Source organism: Hibiscus syriacus, unplaced genomic scaffold, assembly GCF_006381635.1.
Source record: "Hibiscus syriacus cultivar Baekdansim isolate YM2019G1 unplaced genomic scaffold, ASM638163v2 tig00009942_pilon, whole genome shotgun sequence".
Classification (NCBI taxonomy): domain Eukaryota; kingdom Viridiplantae; phylum Streptophyta; class Magnoliopsida; order Malvales; family Malvaceae; genus Hibiscus; species Hibiscus syriacus.
The window spans coordinates 1,574,078-1,593,599 of NW_024062205.1; the positions used below are offsets into that span (position 1 = coordinate 1,574,078).

At 32.8% G+C, this 19,522-nt stretch overlaps 4 protein-coding genes and 1 pseudogene across 8 annotated transcripts; 2 read left to right on the top strand and 3 right to left on the bottom strand.

Annotated features, from left to right (window-relative positions):
* Nucleotides 1-429: 429 nt before the first annotated feature.
* Nucleotides 430-942, bottom strand: LOC120203501 (gibberellin-regulated protein 12-like). Its single transcript, XM_039203782.1, has 3 exons — nucleotides 834-942; nucleotides 719-749; nucleotides 430-623 (listed from the first exon to the last, which is right to left on the bottom strand). Exons 1-3 carry the CDS (start codon nucleotides 909-911, stop codon nucleotides 442-444), a joined length of 291 nt encoding a protein of 96 aa, XP_039059713.1. The 5' UTR covers nucleotides 912-942; the 3' UTR covers nucleotides 430-441.
* An 822-nt stretch (nucleotides 943-1,764) lies between these two features.
* LOC120203559 lies at nucleotides 1,765-3,100 on the bottom strand (annotated as a pseudogene).
* A 4,744-nt stretch (nucleotides 3,101-7,844) lies between these two features.
* Nucleotides 7,845-8,162, bottom strand: LOC120203560 (protein PELPK1-like). The gene has a single exon (XM_039203825.1). The coding sequence runs from the start codon at nucleotides 8,160-8,162 to the stop codon at nucleotides 7,845-7,847; it is 318 nt and encodes a 105-aa protein (XP_039059756.1).
* An 861-nt stretch (nucleotides 8,163-9,023) lies between these two features.
* On the top strand, nucleotides 9,024-11,761 carry LOC120203502 (60S ribosomal protein L3-like). The gene is made up of 7 exons (XM_039203783.1): nucleotides 9,024-9,094; nucleotides 9,699-9,802; nucleotides 10,112-10,222; nucleotides 10,391-10,695; nucleotides 10,807-11,216; nucleotides 11,317-11,606; nucleotides 11,674-11,761. Exons 2-6 carry the CDS (start codon nucleotides 9,718-9,720, stop codon nucleotides 11,573-11,575), a joined length of 1,170 nt encoding a protein of 389 aa, XP_039059714.1. The 5' UTR covers nucleotides 9,024-9,094; nucleotides 9,699-9,717; the 3' UTR covers nucleotides 11,576-11,606; nucleotides 11,674-11,761.
* Nucleotides 11,762-17,154: 5,393 nt separating this feature from the next.
* On the top strand, nucleotides 17,155-19,493 carry LOC120203388. Of its 5 annotated transcripts, XR_005523813.1 has the most exons (5): nucleotides 17,167-17,206; nucleotides 17,765-17,815; nucleotides 18,008-18,114; nucleotides 18,595-18,934; nucleotides 19,252-19,493. XR_005523813.1 is itself a non-coding variant. In XM_039203691.1 (4 exons), the coding sequence occupies exons 3-4, from the start codon at nucleotides 18,653-18,655 to the stop codon at nucleotides 19,393-19,395; spliced, it is 426 nt and encodes a 141-aa protein (XP_039059622.1). In that variant the 5' UTR covers nucleotides 17,162-17,206; nucleotides 18,008-18,114; nucleotides 18,595-18,652; the 3' UTR covers nucleotides 19,396-19,487. The 5 variants fall into 5 exon arrangements, 4 of the variants coding, with proteins under 4 accessions (XP_039059621.1, XP_039059622.1, XP_039059623.1 ...); XM_039203691.1 differs by lacking the exon at nucleotides 17,765-17,815 and having other exon boundaries at nucleotides 17,162-17,206; nucleotides 19,252-19,487; XM_039203692.1 differs by lacking the exon at nucleotides 17,167-17,206 and having other exon boundaries at nucleotides 17,758-17,815; nucleotides 19,252-19,487.
* The last annotated feature ends 29 nt before the right edge of the window (nucleotides 19,494-19,522 follow it).

Sequence of the window (19,522 nt, forward strand, 5' to 3'; positions counted from 1 at the left end):
AATATGTATTTTGATAATAATGTTCTTCGATAACATGATCTATTTAGTCCCCCTATTATAAGTATTATATCAGTTTAGTCTATCTATTATTGAAAATGTTCAAATTAATTTCTCTACTATCAAATGGATCAGTTTGGTCCGTGTGCTCTTGAAAAGAATCAAGTAAGGCCAATTATTGTTACAACTTTTATGGTTCCGCAAATGAAATTTTTTGTTTGGAGAATCAGTCATTTCTTAAACATCAATGCTAAACTAGTAAAAGCTTGACCTCGTTTGATTATTTTTATTAGTATAGGGACTATATTTTCTAAAATATAGCGACAAAACCATGTAATCGGAATTAAATGGTAGCATATTATTGCAAGATAAAATTTTCAACACCTCAAGTTATTGTAACGTCTTCAATTGAAAATTAATCATATTATTTCGTAATTAACAAAATCAAGGACATTTATTTTTGCCTTCCTTGGTCTTGATGTTGTCGTAGCATGGACATTCCCCGGTGTGGCCATAAAAGCCCGAAGGAACACACAAACACCTCTTACAACAGTAGTTGCAGAACTCCAAACACGCACTCTTATACTGTGTCTGCGAACACCGAACGTTGCATGCGTTCGGACAATCTACATGCATAATAAAACTTTCAGTGAATCGAATTGCTATGATCGAACGTGACAAGGTAATAGAAAATGGAAATTTGAATTATAATGCTTTGTACCTTGGAGGCGAAGTGATCCTTCCCCGCCAGCCTGTGGACATGAAACGAGTGGAGTTAGAGAGATGAAATTCATAGTTTATAAATCAACGTTCACCGAGAAGGATAAGAGCAATACATTTACTGTTTGGATGGCGAAAGTGAAAACAGCGAGGACGAAGAAGAAGGCAAAGGGAGCCCATGAAAACCTAGCCATCTTCGTGTGTTATATGGATTAGAAATCAGAACTGCAGATGATCAAGTGTGTGCCCTAAAACGTCCATGAATTCCTCTTTATATAGCCTAATAGCAATGTAAAATCCCATCCATTTGTGAATCTGTATTTAATGTAAAATCCCACTTAGTTTGTTAAATCTTTTTTTATGGAAAAATACAATACAAATTGGCTTGCAAAGAAATTTTGTATTTTCTATATATATGTACTTTCCTTTCTTATAATACATTCCTAAATTTGTCTTTAAACCCTAAAAAATATAATTAATTATATAAAAAGATGATACACAATTAAACACACTCGAATCAATAAAAAATATTTTTCACGTCGCTCAAATTTGATTTGCTATTTGTCGTTGGTCTTTCCATAGGTTTATCCCCTTTTGTGGTTCGTTTGCCGATGCGGTCAGGTCTGTTTGTATCTATCCTTTATATGAGTTTATTTGGTTAAGTTTTTTTTAACATTTTCTTTGTATGATCATTGTGATCTTAATTGACTAGTTTTATCGTTTAAAAAAATATCTTAAATATATGTACGATTGTAATTAATTGTAATTTAAATATTCTATATTTTTAATAAAATTAAATTCTTCAATAAAAAATATGTTCAATGGTTTCAATGATATCCATATATCTTGGTTTTTCTATTGATACATATCGTTTCAAACGTCAAGTGTCCGTCTTACGTGGAGTGCAACTTCAGCAAATTCTAAATGAATTTTTTTAAAAAAAAATTCACTGTTCGACATTAATCTATAGAATCCACAGATCAAGTCATGAAATCCCAAATTTCACTGTTCGAATTCGACGGTTTGATGAGCAAAATAAATTATCAACTATTTTCTTGTCGTGATTGGATAGCCAATTCCATGCCTTGTGGTCGGAAAAACCACGAACAATAAGCTGCAAATCAGCCAAACTCCGACCGGTGCAATGCTCAAAACCTCCTCGGTTTCATGTTCAGGTGTCGGATAGAAGCAGTTCAAGACATTCTTGTCTCTCAAAGCCTACTGCACCAAACACGAACACCGACAAAACAGAGTGAACTCCATCGATAAACTTGAGTCTATACTTGCTCAAATCGGCCAAACTCGAATCCTTAGGATCGGGGTAGTCAAACAAGGACAACCCTTTGAACGTCGCAAAACCGTAATAAACTCATCCGTCGTGTTAAAAATATAATATAATAGAATGTAATTAGTTGGTATTGGTTTAGTCAAAATTAACTGAGTTTGTTAATGGTTGGTTAGTTTGTTAGATCAAGTTGTTAAATTTGGTTAAGTGGTGCTATATAAGTACTGTTTATATTTATAATAGGTTAAAGACTCAAGCATTTTATAAATCATTTCTTTCACATTTAGTAAACAGAATTGCCTCTTTTACTGCTTCTCATCTCATTTACTTTTCGTTCATCTTCTAGTCACTATGTCTCCTTTCTCACACGTCGGATGCCTCCAAGCTCGGCCCAATATATGTGCCAGATAGGCCTTAGTCCAAGTCAGCATGTTTGAGGGGCATCAGTTTTCTAGTGCATAGTGTGTATATATATATTTGGCCCAAAAAAATTAGTCCAAAACACCTGATCGGTCGATGGAAGGTTTAGGGTAGGCGACGAAGATAAAAAAAAATTAATTCTCCCTTGAAAGTGCAGACACCAGATGTTGCTTAATCAATTATCCTTTGTAGGTTTTGGTTTGTATTAGTATTAATATTGTTTGACTATAATTTATATTACATTTTTGTTTTAAAAAAAATTATTTATGTTTTGTCTATTATACGGTATAAGTATAGGGGCATAAAATTATTATTTCGCCCAGGGCATTAAAACTTATTGAACCGGCCATGGATGCCTCGCTGTCGGTGAAGCAGGAGAGGAAACAGGAAAGGGCCAGGAGGAGGAGGACCGTCATGGCGCGTGGCGGGATCACACGACCCGTTGTTGGTGAAAACCGGCACCAGCAGTTGCAAAGCTAACAGCGTGCCTGTAGGGAGGATATTGGCCAAGTTTGCCGTCCCGTCAAGGTTTGCGAGAGTGCCCGTCGAGATAAATTAGGCTGCTGTGATTGAGAATGTTATGTTTCACGGCCATGCCCGCTGCCCGCTGCTGCCATCTATTGATTGAGATGTCTGCTTGGAAACCGCAGCTCTCGGTCGCATCGACGCTTCCGACATTGCAAAGTAGTGGTTGACGGTGGTTGTTATGACGGAGATACGGAGCAAAGTATTCGTCGATATTAAAGAAACTATTGGTGTTGACGGTTGAAATGTGGGAGTTGGATCTAGTTCTGCAAATGAAGAGGTGCTTAAGATGGCAGTGAAAAAAATGGAGGCCATGGAGGAAAAACATTCCCGTATGGAAAACCACATAGCTCGGTTGACTTCAAACATGGAAATGCTTCTCCAGAAGATTGGTGGATCTTCAAATATTTTGGGTTCTGATCTCCAGAAGATTGGTGCTTCTCCCATTGGATCTTGTGAATCAAGCTTAGAATGTTACATTATCAATCGGTCTTGTGACACCCAACTAATTTAAATAGAAATTAAATCGAAGGTGTTTTCATATTTAATTTGGGTTCTGATCTCCAGAAGATTGGTGCTTCTCCCATTGGATCTTGTGAATCAAGCTTAGAATGTTACATTATCAATCGGTCTTGTGACACCCTCACTAATTTAAATAGAAATTAAATCGAAGGTGTTTTCATAATTTAATCTCCAGAAGATTGGTGCTTCTCCCATTGGATCTTGTGAATCAAGCTTAGAATGTTACATTATCAATCGGTCTTGTGACACCCTCAACTAGATTTAAATAGAAATTAAATCGAAGGTGTTTTCATAATTTAATTGGAATCAAACATGAATAGAAATCATGGGTTGACTCTCAACCTTGAAGCATATTTCAATTACTCTTATTAACCAATTATTAAGGAATTTCAACTTGAAATTATGGTTGAGGACTAAATTGAAATATTCTAAAAGTTCACAAACCTAATTGTAATGAATAAAACTTATTAATTTTCATTGGAAAAACAACATTAAAACCATATATATTAGGAATAAAATTATCTCACCTCGACTAGTCATCATGCTATTTTTACAATTTCTTAATTTAGAACATAGCAATCAATCAAGTTAGGACTAAATTGAATTCCTATCAAAATAATGATAGGAATTTTATCATATAATAATAATAATAATAATAATAATAATAATAATAATAATTTCTTATTATTAAAACTTTTAAAATAGGGTAAAACTTGTAAATAGTCTTCTAGTTATAGATTTTTTTTTTGTTAATCCCTTGATTACGAAAAATTATATAATGATCAATTGATTTAAAAATAATGATAAATTAGTCAATCTCTATTAAAAATTTAACAGAATATGATGTAATAATTAATAAAATTGATATAATAACAAATATAACTTTCAACTTCTACATTTATTATAATTCGATCCTAATTCTAAAAATTTAACTTTAACATTTTAGTATCGTTTCAATTTAGTCCATGTGTTCTATCTTCCCGCAGTCCACCATTCAACCTTCACACAATAGATTGCCAACATCATTATCCCTTCTTTTACTTTCACAAAAATTCAATATCTTACCGAATTTCGGTTTCAAGAAGCAAACCAAAGAATTTCCATTCCTCACACTTATTCCCATTAAAATCATAATTTGAGAAATTTAAGGAGAAACTTTATCCCTATTGTTACAGATGATTTCTAACATAAACATAACTCGTATTCTCTTATAAACTACTCGGAACCGAATTCTGAATTGATTGATACTTTTATTGCCCTCTCGGTTTTAGAGTTTCGTCTTAATTAATTTGAACTGACTTGCGTCACACACTTGACTTTGGCGAGTTAGTCTTATCGCGTGGATTTTCTATATATACAAGGATCCGAATTTGAGACATGTTTAAGCCATATCAAATTTCTTACCACTTGAACCAACCACGGTTGGTTTGGTTTGAATTGCCTGATTTTGATTTCTAGTATCATTGTTATTGAAATTAATATTTGTTAAACTACACCAATAGTTACTAAAATTTGAGTGAATTTTCGTTTTCTTTATTGAAGTTTATAAATTGATCACTAATGTTATCGATTTGTAACAGAATTGTCACTCTAAAATCATCCCGTTAAATTGATGATGTGGCAACGTTAACAAAAAGATTAATATTTAATTCTACCCCATAAATTAGTACTAAAACATCAAATAGATCATTAAACAATAATTTTATATCTAATTTATCCCCAAAATTTTTAATTTCTATTTTTTTTCAAATACCCACGACCACTACTACCATCTTATTCCTCCCCTCCTCTCCTCTCCCGCCTCAACAGTTTTAAATGTATTTTTTCCACTGAACCTTGATGACTACAAGTTATCATCTGTTCGACAGAGTCTCAACCATTTTAACAATGAACTCTCGTATATTGATACACATTTACATACGTCATGCTCAAACATAAGACTTTAAATGATAATAATTCCTTAATCACCGAAGTCGGTTAGTTCGTACAGTCCTCCTCTAATCTAAATATTCAACCTTATATATATATATATATATATATATATATATATATCAAAACGTTACGTTAAAGAATTGGCAATGGCAAGAATATTGCCGTCGTCGTTGAGGAGAAACATGTACGGAAATCTCCCCGTAATTGCCAAGGGGATCAAAATCAACAAAGCGAATCCACTTGGAAAACACGTCCATGGGAACCCACCAATATTTTTGATTCATAAATAGCGGAGCGGAGGAACACCCTCCCTCCGACAGCGGCAGGCAGCAACAGACAACCGCAACAACGCCTTTTACGCCGGCCTTCAATGGCGCCAATCATCTCGAAGTTGCTTAGTAGGACTGATATCCAGATACGAATGAACCTCCCGAACAAGTCCCTTGAGTCTTTCCCTCCTTTAAGTGGAGATAAGCATGCGGTGGATTTTCGTGCAAGAGACGAGCGCCGCCGTGTTTGGAAGTTCCGAATTTACACTCGTACGAACAAAAAGTACCGGAAGCCTGTTCTTACCAAGGGATGGCTAGAGTTCGTTCGCACCAAACAGCTTTGTATCGGCGACAGAGTTGCGTTTTACACGGACAAAGAAGAAGCCGACGGTGTTCGGTACCGTGTCAGAGCGGAGAAAGCAGTTAAAATATTTGGTGTCGTATTTGGTCATCTACCAATTCACTGCTAGCATAATTTTGTAAATTTAGTACTATATTATCTTCATATATTGTGAGTTTTATAATCCGGAACAAAAATAAATAGGTATAATCTAAAATGAATTTCAGGTACTTAAAAGAATTTTTGTTGTTGCTTGAATCGTTGAAATCATCACTCTTAATCAAAATTCACAACGGGCGGTCGCGAGACATCAAGATTTCAACCCGAATGGTAATAGCGGCAAGTGGTGGTAAGAAGATTGAAATTAGGATTTTTCGAGATTTTGAGTTTTATTTAAATAATAACTTTAAGTGTTTTTTAGTAAAAGATTAAAATTCTATATGACTAACTAGAGAATGATCATATTTAACGATTATTACAGTTCAAACACCTGAAAGTATAACATTGAAAACGTTAGACATCAATTTTAAACAATTTTTTTATCCACATAAACAATTACATAGTTTGAACACCTACTTTTACGTGAGTCATAAAAATACTGCGAGTCTTAAATTTGAACGGAACCTATATTATAAAACTCAAATAGTAAAAAAAGTTTAAGCAAGTAGTCTTCCTTCCCATCGGGAAGTTCTGTCGTACGACAGTCTTAATATACAGTTAAGAAAATACGCTTTAATATTAAATTAAGACTCAGATTTCTCTCTTTATTATATACAATAAATCAAAGCTTCACTAACAATCTTGCTTGATATTCTTTTTAAAGATTGTAATAAAGAAAAAAATTGGGTTTTTGTTTATTATTTAAAGTTTGACAAAATTTTAGTAACATTTTTATAATATCCAAGAAATTATTTAGTAGATGCAGGGTTGAAATCTGGTTCTCATTCTTATTTTCTTTGTTGTCATAATGTGATTAGGGATGAATAAAATTCAAGAATATATATATATATATATATATATATATATATATATATATATTTTAAATTAATCAAATATTTTTTGAATAAATAAGTAATTTATTTTTATATTTAAGTAGAATTGAATTCTTATAATTTAAATAAATTATAAAATTTTATTTTATATAAAAATTAAGACTTTAAATAAGTAGATTATCAAATTACTACAGCAAAATAGGGTTTTAGCAGCGTTTTTTAGTTCTATAACGGCGTTTTTAAGCGCCGTTAAAAACTTTCCTGGCGTATGTAAAAACGCCGCAAAAAGCGCTGCTAAAACTAACGCCGCAAAAGGTAACGTTGTTATTTTTATATCGTTGTCTCTCTCTCTTTTTTTAAATATACACGTGTTTAAATTTAATTTGATTCGATTCAAAATTTATTTTTGTTATTTTAAACTAGGATATTTTACGAGGGAAGAATAACTAATATTGTTAGAAATTAAAGAAGTAATCTTTGGGTTAATGGTTAGTTGTAAATGGTTGCAGTGTGTAAGAAAAAAAAACCAAATTTTGCTTACACAAATAAGCAGAAAAATCTAAAATTTTGTAAATTCATTTCTCTTAAAATTTTAAACGTTCATCACATATAACGTAAAATTTTCTCTCTTAAAATTGTAAACGTTCATCACACGCAACATAAATTTTTGTGTTCGTTCGTGATGTATTCAAACACTAAACATAATTCATATAATAGAAATCACAAGGTACAAGAAATAGGAATATAAGATGATAGAAGCAATGTCAAACATAAAAACAATAGGACTCTTATCACCATAGTAAAAGGAAGTACGTCGAAGCACTGACAATAAGCATACATTCTCAAGGACTGGTTGTCGATGGCGGTGGAGAGAGGAACGGAATTGAGGGAATAGTAGTCGGAATCGTGGGAATCGAAGGGAAGCTCGGCAACGGTGGCAGGGTAACCCTCGGGACAGTAGGCAAATTGGGAATGCTAGGAAGTGTTGGTAGTGAGCCGGGTTTCGGCAGTGTCGGTAAAGCCGGTATCGTAGGCTGCGGCAGCCCCGTTGTCGGCATGGGCGGTAATTGCTGAAGACGGCGAGCTGCTAGGCCGACGTCGATGCCGGAAAACATCAGTGCCGCAAACAAGGCCAAGATGAAACAATTGAAAGATGCCATTACTAGAAATTCTTTCCAATGTATGAAACAAAGAGTGATCGGAAGTGAGGAAAACATTGCTGGTGCTTGGTTTATATACCAAAATTCGAGAGGAAAACAAGGCCAAAACGTATATGGATCGATTTTGGCTTTGTTAGTTCACCTGCTAACCTATTTTCAGCGCTGCTATTGCAAAATGTAGTTGTGGTTGGGTGGCCATTTTAATTATTTATATTATTATTACTGTTAGCATACCAAGTGACACAGATCCTTTGGGTTATAGGTTATCGGTGGGTGGTCTACCACAAATATATTTGGTAATATATAAATTCGACTTCATTAAATTTATATTGATCAAAGATTATTTTAAACTCGTTAGGTGGTTTTAAGGGTAAAAAAGAATATTATTATTTATAGAGATATCGAGTTCAAACAATTGTATTTGCAGGGCGTGTGAAAGTTGTCCCAAGGATAATAAAGTTCTGAACATATATTATCTTATAATCACCGAAGACTATTGAAAAATGTTACCATGAATTTTATAAATTTTAAAAAAAATATTACTTTTTTATTATATATAAAAATCCAAAAGTAATTTAAAAGCCTTAGAGTTTGGTCCCATTGATGGGCTGGATTCTAGAATAAAAGGACCATCCATCTATATATTGGGCGAAGCCCGTATTTTAATACTGGACAGACGGCGGCCCTTCGTCCGGCCCACCGCCGTTGCCGCAGAAGAGTTACAATTTCATTTCGAAACACAAAAAAACAATAATAGCCCTAGACGTGGGGATCTAACGGTCGATATCCAACGTATGAAGGTTGATCATGGCCGTCTTTAAATATTATAAATACACTAGCAAAACCAAGGTAGGGTTTCTATACATTGAAGAAGCTGATTGCCGCTCTCGAGCTTCTTTAATTCTCTATTTGCCTCTCTTTCAGATCTCGAGGTATTAGCGTTTCAATTTTCGTTGCGAATTTCATTTCAAGCTTATTGAATCCTGTTGCTGAATTTTTTTTCCGTTTAGCCCTTTACGTGATTTACTGTTTGGTAATGCTCTTGGTGTATGAAAACATATTGATTAATTTCAGTTTCTGGCGATGATTGGGATGGATTTCCCCATGAAAAGACATTGTTGAGTAAATCAAGGCTGGAGTCTCGAAAAGGGCTCTTCTCGCCAAAACCCTGAAAATTGGGTTTTGGGAAGAAATACCAAAGGAGCCCGAGAATTGGTGTGCTTAAAGTTCATGCCATAGGCCTTTGGTCTTGGGATCCATTTACTTTCGATTTGCTAGATCTGTTGTTCTTCATGTTTTTATACATCTGGGTTTAAATCTTTATTATACTGTTTTGATTTACAGTTGTGTAATTGGATTTTCGAAAAAAAAAACTCTAGGATATTGATTTGCTTCCATCCAGATTCAAAACTTCATATTTTCTCGTTTTGATCTAATGGTCTACCTAAAAAAATCACTTCCCCCCATTATGCTTTTAGCTTGAATTATGCTTATGCTGAAGGTAAAAATGGAACTGAATTATTTTTAATTTTGCAGAGTATTTATTATTGAAAAAATGTCTCATCGCAAGTTTGAGCATCCAAGGCATGGCTCTTTGGGATTTCTTCCAAGGAAAAGAGCCTCACGCCATAGAGGAAAAGGTTTTTTTTCCTGTATTTCCCATTTAATTGTTAGGAACATTTGATATTTACTTTGTGATATTGTTGAGTTTCCCTCTTATTCAATTGTCTCATTGCACTAGATGTTGCTGAGCAGAACTCCATTTATTTTAATTGTTTGTCTTTTAATCCCACATATTTGTGAAGTTGTAATTGCCAACACTATCCCTTATTATGTTCAACATGTCAAATTATTTAGTGAACATTTTAGGTTCTAGCTATCATAACTTCCTCTATGGTTGTTTTAAATAAAATTTTATGATTTCTCTTTCTCCTTTTGTGGTTGTTCAGTGAAGGCATTCCCAAAGGATGATCCAACTAAGCCATGCAGTTTAACTGCATTCTTGGGATATAAAGCTGGGATGACCCATATAGTGAGGGAAGTTGAAAAACCTGGATCGAGTAATTCTTCTTTCTCTAGCTCATGATTTTTAAATTGTGGGATTCAAGATAGTCTTTTCCATATTTACTGCTTTAAGAAATTATAGTGTTCTATTTATATTCTTTCTTGCATGGTTGATTCTCCATGTTTAGCTGGTTAGTTTAATATATTTATGTTCTTTCCTCCAGAACTTCACAAGAAGGAGACTTGTGAAGCCGTTACTATCATTGAGACGCCACCTATGGTTGTTGTTGGAGTTGTTGGATATGTCAAAACTCCTCGTGGTCTCCGTACTCTCGGCACCGTGTGGGCTCAGTATCTGAGTGAAGAGGTGAAACGAAGGTATTATAAACACTGGTGCAAGTCTAAGAAGAAAGCTTTCACCAAGTACTCAAAGAAGTTTAAAACTGAGGATGGTAAAAAAGACATTCAATTGCAGGTGGAAAAATTGAAAAAATATTGCACTGTAATTCGTGTTTTGGCCCACACTCAGGTATATTCCTCTCAAGCAGTTCTAGAATGTGTAATTATGTTTTAGTTCTTCCAATTATTTATGATTGTTTTCTGATTTCCTTGGTGTCTTCCATTTCATATATATCTATAGATTAGAAAAATGAAGGGTTTGAAGCAGAAGAAGGCCCATTTAATGGAAATTCAAGTCAATGGTGGAACTGTTGCCCAGAAAGTTGACTTTGCTTACAATTTCTTTGAGAAACCTATTCCCGTTGATGCTGTGTTTCAGAAGGATGAGATGATAGATATCATTGGGGTGACCAAGGGTAAAGGCTATGAGGGCGTGGTGACCAGATGGGGTGTCACCCGTCTCCCACGTAAGACCCATCGTGGTCTTCGCAAGGTTGCTTGTATTGGTGCATGGCATCCAGCTAGGGTTTCTTTTACTGTTGCTAGGGCTGGGCAAAACGGCTACCATCACCGCACTGAGATGAATAAGAAAGTGTATAAGCTTGGAAAGGCTGGACATGAGTCACATGCGGCCATGACGGAATATGACGGGTTAGCCAAGCGCCTCTTTTCCAGCATGTTATCTACATCTTATGCTAAATGTTGCAACCAAGTAATTTTTTTAATTCCCTTCATTTTCTCCAAATTTCAGGACTGAAAAGGATATTACCCCAATGGGTGGATTCCCCCATTATGGTGTGGTGAAAGAGGATTATTTGATGATCAAAGGCGGCTGTGTTGGGCCGAAGAAACGTGTTGTGACTTTGAGGCAATCCCTCTTGCATCAAACCTCTAGGGTTGCTCTGGAGGAGATCAAGCTCAAGTTCATTGATACATCATCCAAGTTTGGTCATGGTCGCTTCCAGACAACACAGGAGAAGGCCAAGTTCTATGGGAAGCTCAAGGCTTGACTGGCATATTATTAGTTAATCTACAACTTCATTTACCATTGGTTCTTTGCTTTTCTGTTTGGTACAATATTGGTACTTATATTATGGTTGCCCACAACTTTAAATTTTGTTTATGTTGGACCCATTTAACTAAATATTCTAGTTTAGTACCTTGGTTTTGGCAATATACTCGAGTTCACTTCTCATACGACCACTTGGTACTTGAAAGTCCTCTTGGTGTTGGACAATGAAAGAGCTGCCTTACTCAGGGATATGAATAGGGGTGGAGCTGTATGATATAATATGCAATGGGATGGGTTATGTGATTGGGATTTTTAGAAGGTATAATTGGACAGCCTGGTCGGATTTAAATTTAGAGTGAACAATAATTAATTTGATTCGAGATAATGTAATTATTCTTTATATATTTAGAGTTTTATCTAAACCAAATCTGACCCGGCTCATTCCTTTATGCTCCTTGACATTAGCCTTTTGTTATTTGTTTTTGTTTTCAAAGACCTGCTTTAGTGTGCTTTCCTTATCAAAGGTGACCCCCTCTTCTTTTAGAAATATGTCTTATATGGGAATGGGAAACATCATCTTTTAGAAATTTGTCTATGAGTTATGATTTGGCTTTTCATATTTTATGAACTGCTTGTCAAATAAATAATTGAGGGGATTTAATTTACATTGGATATTTATATATTTAATATTAGAATGTTTTATATTTTTAAAACTATTTTGGAGTTAATTGAATCGTATATTCTCAAATTATGATCTTCTTTCTAAATTGGTTTCTAAACTTTTGAAGATTCTAATTTCATTCTTAAATTATAATTTTTTTTTCTAAATTGATTATCAATTTTTTCAGTATTTCAAATTCATCTATAAATTATGACTCGATTTGAATTGGTCTCCAAACTAGTGAACGTATCCCCAAAATTATTCAAAAGCTTACCCTATATTAATACTACAAGATCATAACTTGGGTTATCATATTAAAAAACTTTATGATATTAATGGTTAAGGTCTTAGATAGTATGATATTATTGGTTAAGGTCTTAGATAGGCTTTCACATCAGTCTCGGACATTTTTGATTATATTGTTTGACAAAGAGCTCACACTCAATGCATCTTTCGGCAGAAGAGCCTATTTCTTTCTCGAGGGTCCTCACCTCTGATTGTTGCTTTTATGTTGTTAACATGAATTCTTGGCTTTATGGAGGATAACGAAACCAACTAACATGGATGTGTAAAACTCAACTCCACTCGAAAAATCATTCTTTTGAATCGAAAAATTTTGATTTGAATTGATTTTGAGTTGTAATTTAATAAACTCTAATCGACTCGAAAAATTCCAAGTTCAAATTGAGTTGTAAATTACAACTCGATTAATAACTCACATGAATTTTTTAGTAATTAATTAATTGATTTTCAAGTATGAGTCAAGTCTCTTAACTCTGTATGATATACGTACATTACATATGAAAAAATATGAAGATATATATATATATATATATATATATCGTTATAAAAAATTATTTAAAGTGAAGTAAAATAATATCATAATATTATAAACATTTACAATTAAATTCAAACAAAAAAATTGAAAATTTGACTCGACTCAAATTTTATACTCGACTCAACTCAACTCGAAAAAGTTTTAAGTAAACATCAAGTTGTAAAATATAACTCGTCAACTTGAATAATTCGAATTTTTTTTACTCGACTCGATCAAACACTTACCACTAGCAAGTAATGATTGTTTGTTTAAGATGAAAAGAACCCCCATAGTTTATATATTTATTTATTTAAATACTCTTAACCATTTGATAATAAATATTTGTATCTCTACAGTATTCAAACACGAAACTTCAAGAGATAGCAAGAAATCATTTTAACCACTAAAGTCAATTGATTCGTACTATTAATTTGAATATAAAGATTCTTTCAATTTTATTATTAAAAAATGGGATTATACGGGTCCAATGGCGGATCTAGAATTTTTTTAGGGTGGATATACATATATTAATAATATAAATTTTTTTGATACGATAAAATTTTAGGATGAGCTCCATAGAATTTCAAGGTTGGCACATACATTAATAAAGAAAATTTTAATTTTTAAAGAAGAAAATTTGAATTCCATTAAAATTTCAGGATGGACACGTGACTATCGTAATACCAACGTGGATCCGCCACTGTATGAGACAACAACAGTAAATTATTGATTATATAATATAAAATACATAAATTTTACGTGAAAATTTTAAAAGAGAAAAACTATAGTTAAAGAAGTAGAAGTTCACTAATATTGAAAAAAAAAATACAAAAAATTGAAACTATAGAAAACTTTCAAACTTTATCAGACAAATCTATAATAACTTTAATTTTTAATATCTATTATATGATGATGATGATTATTATTATTATTATTTTATAAGTTTCATATATATTATCCAAAGAAAAATCAGGTAAACCTACTACAAGTAACAGAGCATTCCAAAAAAAAAAAACAAATAATACTCCAAAGAATAACTCCCCAACTATCACAAAGATCCCTATTAACAATATCAGCACTATCAATTTTCCAATCAACAAGCATATTCCTCACTATCCCAACAACATTCCCAAGTAGGTGAGTAAAACTCAATTCGACTCGAAAAATTGAATTTTTGACTCGAATTGACTTCGGATTATAGTTTCATAAACTCGACTCGAAATTTTTTTAAGTTCAAATCGAGTTTTAAAATTCAACTCGAATAACTCGAAATTTTTAGTAACTAGTGTATTTATTTTCAAGAGTGAGTATAGTCCTTGGACTTTGTATGATATATGAATATCACATATGGAAAAAAAATGAAGAAATATATTTGTATTATATATGTGGTTTTAGAAAGACATTTAAATTGGAATTAAATAATATTATAAATATTTATAATTAAATTTAAATAAAAACTCGAAAAATCAACTCGACTAGATTTGACTCGAAAAATTTTAAATTAAATATGAGTTGTAAAATAGGACTCGTCAACTCGAATAACTCAAATTTTTTTAACTCGAGTTGATCGAACTCTCACCCCTACCGAGGACCACCTCCCATTCTTTAGCAGAGTTTTGAAACTGTCTCCCGTTACGCTCCTCCCAAACACAGTAATATTATATGAAAATTATTTGATTAGAAAGATAACTTACACAACAATGAATTTATTCAAACTAAGGGGTTGTTTGTTTACCTCTTAATAAAATCATTCAGCGCTGAAAGTTGAACCGTTTAGTATTCAGCGCGTTTGTTTCAAATATCTGAATGATTCAGTGCTGACTGATTCAGCACAGAAGTACATTCTGAATGATTCAGAGCCAGTAAACAAACATCATGTCACATTCAGAGCTAATTCATCAATAGCCTCTGAATCATTCAGCATTTGAATCATTCAACACTTGATCATTCTGAAGTAAACAAACAACCCCTAAATTATAAAATCTAACATAAAATGTTTAGGGTAAACTATACCATTGACCATTCAAATATTTAGCCCTTTTACTTTTATCATCGATCTTTGAATTTTATCAATCACACCACTAAACTATTTAATTGTTCTCAACACAGCCATTTGTCGTTAACATCTAATATATTATGTGACGTGACAGTTAAATATTTTAGTATAATCACACATTTGGTCAATGTTATTTACATATTCTCTCGATATAGTCATATTTTTAATAAATTAAAATAAATTTAATAATTGAATCAAATGGTGCCACGTGTCACCATTCAATTAAAGAATTGAATTTATTATAATTTAGTATATTTATTTTCCACCAATTATAGGGTGACACATGTCACTCTCTTATTGAAAGAAAATAAAACAAAGTAGATTTTTGGATGAGGGGACTAATATGAAAGCAACCTGACACCAAACCACTAAGCTAGGCCATTGCTTGGTTCAAGATTGACAACATTATTTATATATCATGTATGTTAGTGTCACCCTTTGGTTTAAAGAAATTAGACCATACAACATTGTTTATATATTTTATACATTATTTTAACCCTAAAAATATATTTTATTCTTACTTTAACTTATTAAATATATGTTAAAAATATTTTTAAATTAAGAATATATATATATATATTAAGTTAAATCAATAATAAAATATATTTAATAATTTAAAATAATAATATAATATAATTAATAAATTAAGATAAAATATATAAATTCAAAATTGAAAATAATAATAAAATATATTTTAGATTTAAAATATTTTTTTGAAGTTAATATATAAAAAATGTTATGATTATTCTCTTCCCTTTTTTTCTTTACAATTTGTGCCCAATTTTATTGATTAATCCAACTTTTTATTCTTTAATTTTATTTAATCGGTGGAGGCACCGATTTTGATGTTGGTTGCCACCCACCGCTTTGTCTTTTTTCTTTGTTTTTTTTTTAGTTTTTTAAATAAGAATACTTATGTTTGTCTTTATGGCACATTTATCTCTGACTTTGTGGCACATTTTTCTCTGACTTTTGGTAGCTTACGATTTTATTGTCGTTGTTTTCGTTTATCTTTTTTCTCAGGGTTGGATTTGACTTTGCTACGACTGATCAAGATGGCGTTTATTTGTTATTATGCTGATCTTCCCTGCTATGGACCTTCGTATTGATTTGTATACGCATTTTGTGTTTGAAGAAAGTTTTCTTACATCGCTTGACTTTGATTTGCGATTTGTCGGTAGTTTTTAGTAGCTTCATCCCCTTTTGTAGATTGTTTGCCGATGTAATCAGATTTGTTCTTATCTTTATTTTGTTCGAACATTGGTTAGATTTTTTTAATCTTTTCCTTTTTTTTGGTCTTTGTGTGATATAGGTGGTTTATTTTTCTGTTGATAGTTATAAGAAAATGTCATAATTATAATTTATTTTTATGTTTACCATTATACTTGTAAATCTTTATTATAATTCTAGATATTTTCTATTTTTAACAAAACTAACGACTTTCTATAAAAAAAAATGTTAGGAGTACTTATACACAAAAGTTCAAGTTATATAACACATTTTGTCAATCTCAAACCAAACATTTACCTTGGTTTGTGGTTGGGCACGTGGCTATTTTTCCCATTTTCTTAGGTTTAATTCCCTTCTTTCCCAAATTTTTCATTGCTTTCTTTTGTCTTCAATTTGAGGGATGAGTGACACATGACACCATCTAATTCAATTATTAAATTTATTTTAATTTATTAAAAACATGTTAAATTGAGAAAATATGTAAATATCATGTATCAAATGTGTGATTATACTAAAATATCTAACCATCATATCACCTAACCCGTTAAATGTTAATGCAAGTGGCTTGATCGAGAATAATTAAATAGTTTAGTAGTCTGATTGATAAAATTAAAAGATCGATGGTAAAAATTAAAAGGGATAAATAATTGAGTGGTCAATGATATAATTTACCCAAAATATTTATAATGAGTTTTTTTTAAGGACCAAATCAAATAAAAATAAAGTTACAAAAATCTTACGCAAAAAATTGAAAATTTTGCAAAATAATAGTAGTTTATATGTAAGCTTGTAGTAGTAGCTTTGGTGTTTCTGGCAAAAGGGATGGATCTATCTTCATGGGTACCTCTGCACAGTCACCCACCAGGTTTGCTTTTAGACTTTAAACAAAAATACAAGGAACATAGTTCTGGTTTCTGAACTCTAATCGATCACCCCCTTTTTTCTCAAGCTCTTTGCTTTAAGCCACAGTCCATTTTCTCATTCTTCTATTGAATCATTACATTTATAGCACCGCATATGCATAGCTGTCGGGTCTCTCCCTCTCTCTCTCTCTCTCTCATTCACCCCTTTTTCTTCCTAAACTTTCAAGTCAATTTTCATTCTGTTCTTTTGCATGTGCTTTCTATCCTGTTGTTGTTGTTGTTCTTGTGTTTACTTTAAATCAAATACCCAATTTTTTTTTATATATAAAACAATCATATTATAACTGTGTATAGTTCATCTTTTTAAACTTTTATTTGATTTAGTTGGAGATTATGTTAATGATACATGGAAGGTTTTTCCATAAGTAAATTTCATTAACTTTAATGATGGTTATAATCATCTCTTTCATGTGGAAATTTTATAATCTTTGGGTTTTAACTTTAGAAAATGCAGTTATAATCATGTCTATTTTATATAATTTTTTGTTTCTTGTCTCCAGACAGCAAGGCCCATGCTTTTGATTCCTTTAGGTTTGCTTCTTGAGACAAGGGTATAGTATTAATCAAGCCATCAGGATTATGTAAACATCATTCTCATTCAACAAAATCAAAAGCAATGTGCACACTGCTGGGAATTGTCCTATAACTTTGTCTCTGCATTTTTAATTTAGGGTATATAAAAGCCAGGCTGCTCTCAGCCCTTAAGAAATGGTGCTTGTCTTTGTTTTTTTGTTTTTTTACAGGGCAGGGTTAGAGCCATAGGATCAAAGGATTAAGTTCATTTTTTTTATGCTCATAAGTCATAATTCCCAGGACCCCAAGTTCATTATCTTGTGATTTTCCTCTCTTGGTAAGTAATGATTCTGGTTTATTTTCATTTGTGATGATGCCATGAAGCATTTACATTAGGTGATATGGTGCTTTGCTACTTTGGGTCAGTGTTTTCCCCCCGTTTTTGGTCATTCATCTATGATTCAGTGATTCGGTATGTGATTTAGGATAGTCTGAAAGTGCCACTTTCATATCTTTTAGTTCGAACAGAATGACTGAACTCGCCCGAAAATGTCGGTGTTGTCGATATTCATATTCGAATATGTGAAGGGTCTACAATGTCTGAAAATGATTCATTGTTGAGCTGATCATATGGTGTAGCTACTGCTGATGTTTATATCATTCACACTGTCATTGACAACATCCTTGTTAATTTTACTTGTGAATTTCAACTTTCTCATGTAATAATCGCTATGTCGACAATTTCGAGACATGTTGCCCTTGAAATGTGGATGAATGTTCCTGGATTTTGATGATTACCTTTGTTGATCATTTTCAGAAACAATGGCAACTCATGAATGAGGAAGTTCATGTTACTAGAGTAAAAACTTGAAACTATGAATGAGTTTGGAACTGGAAGATCAATGCCATGGAACATGTACCCAAGTTCCGATCCGAGTCCGTCTCAACCTGTATTCGATAAGGAACCACCGTTGAAAAACTTGGGGACATCTATGAATGCCATTTCTTTCGGCTTTGTTGCTACAGCCATCTTGATATCGATGTTTGTTATCTTGGCCATCTTCGAACACCTTTTTCAGCCAAATTCTTCTTTCTCTTCAACCGATCAAGAAGGACTAGGATCCGGAGCTGCCGAAAAACTCGGGAATCCGCAAAGAGTAAGCTTCTATCTCATCAGGCTGTTGAGTCAATGCACCCTGCATATTCTGCTGTTCTTTCTCTTTTGACAGCATCTCTTTAAGAACAAAGAAACTTCAACCAGCTAATCGATCACGAATTTCGACTCTTCAGCCACTAAGCTAAAAACCCTTCGTCCCTTGGCAATGATTTACCAATTTCTCTTATTGTTCTTCATGTAGAATCAAGTAAATTCTGATCATATATATACAAGTAAAACATGTAGTTTATTTCTGACATATGCTTTATTTCGATAGGATCTTGAAACTGATGTTCGATGAATCTGTCGTGATGGCAGGTATCGACGCCGTATGTGACTGATTTGACAGTGGTGATGCCGGGAGAACAAAATCCTACCTACATAGCTCAGCTTGCTCCTCTCCCTTGTCCAAGGGAAGGCATCCATTGGCCTCCCCATGAACATAGTTTTGTATATCCTTAAGCATACAGCATCATCTATGATGTTTTGGAATACATTTACCTACTTGTCTTCCATTACTATTTTCCAATGAAATATTATAATCTTGACAGATTGAAAAGAAAAGAAAAAGAAAATCAGAAAATTGTTA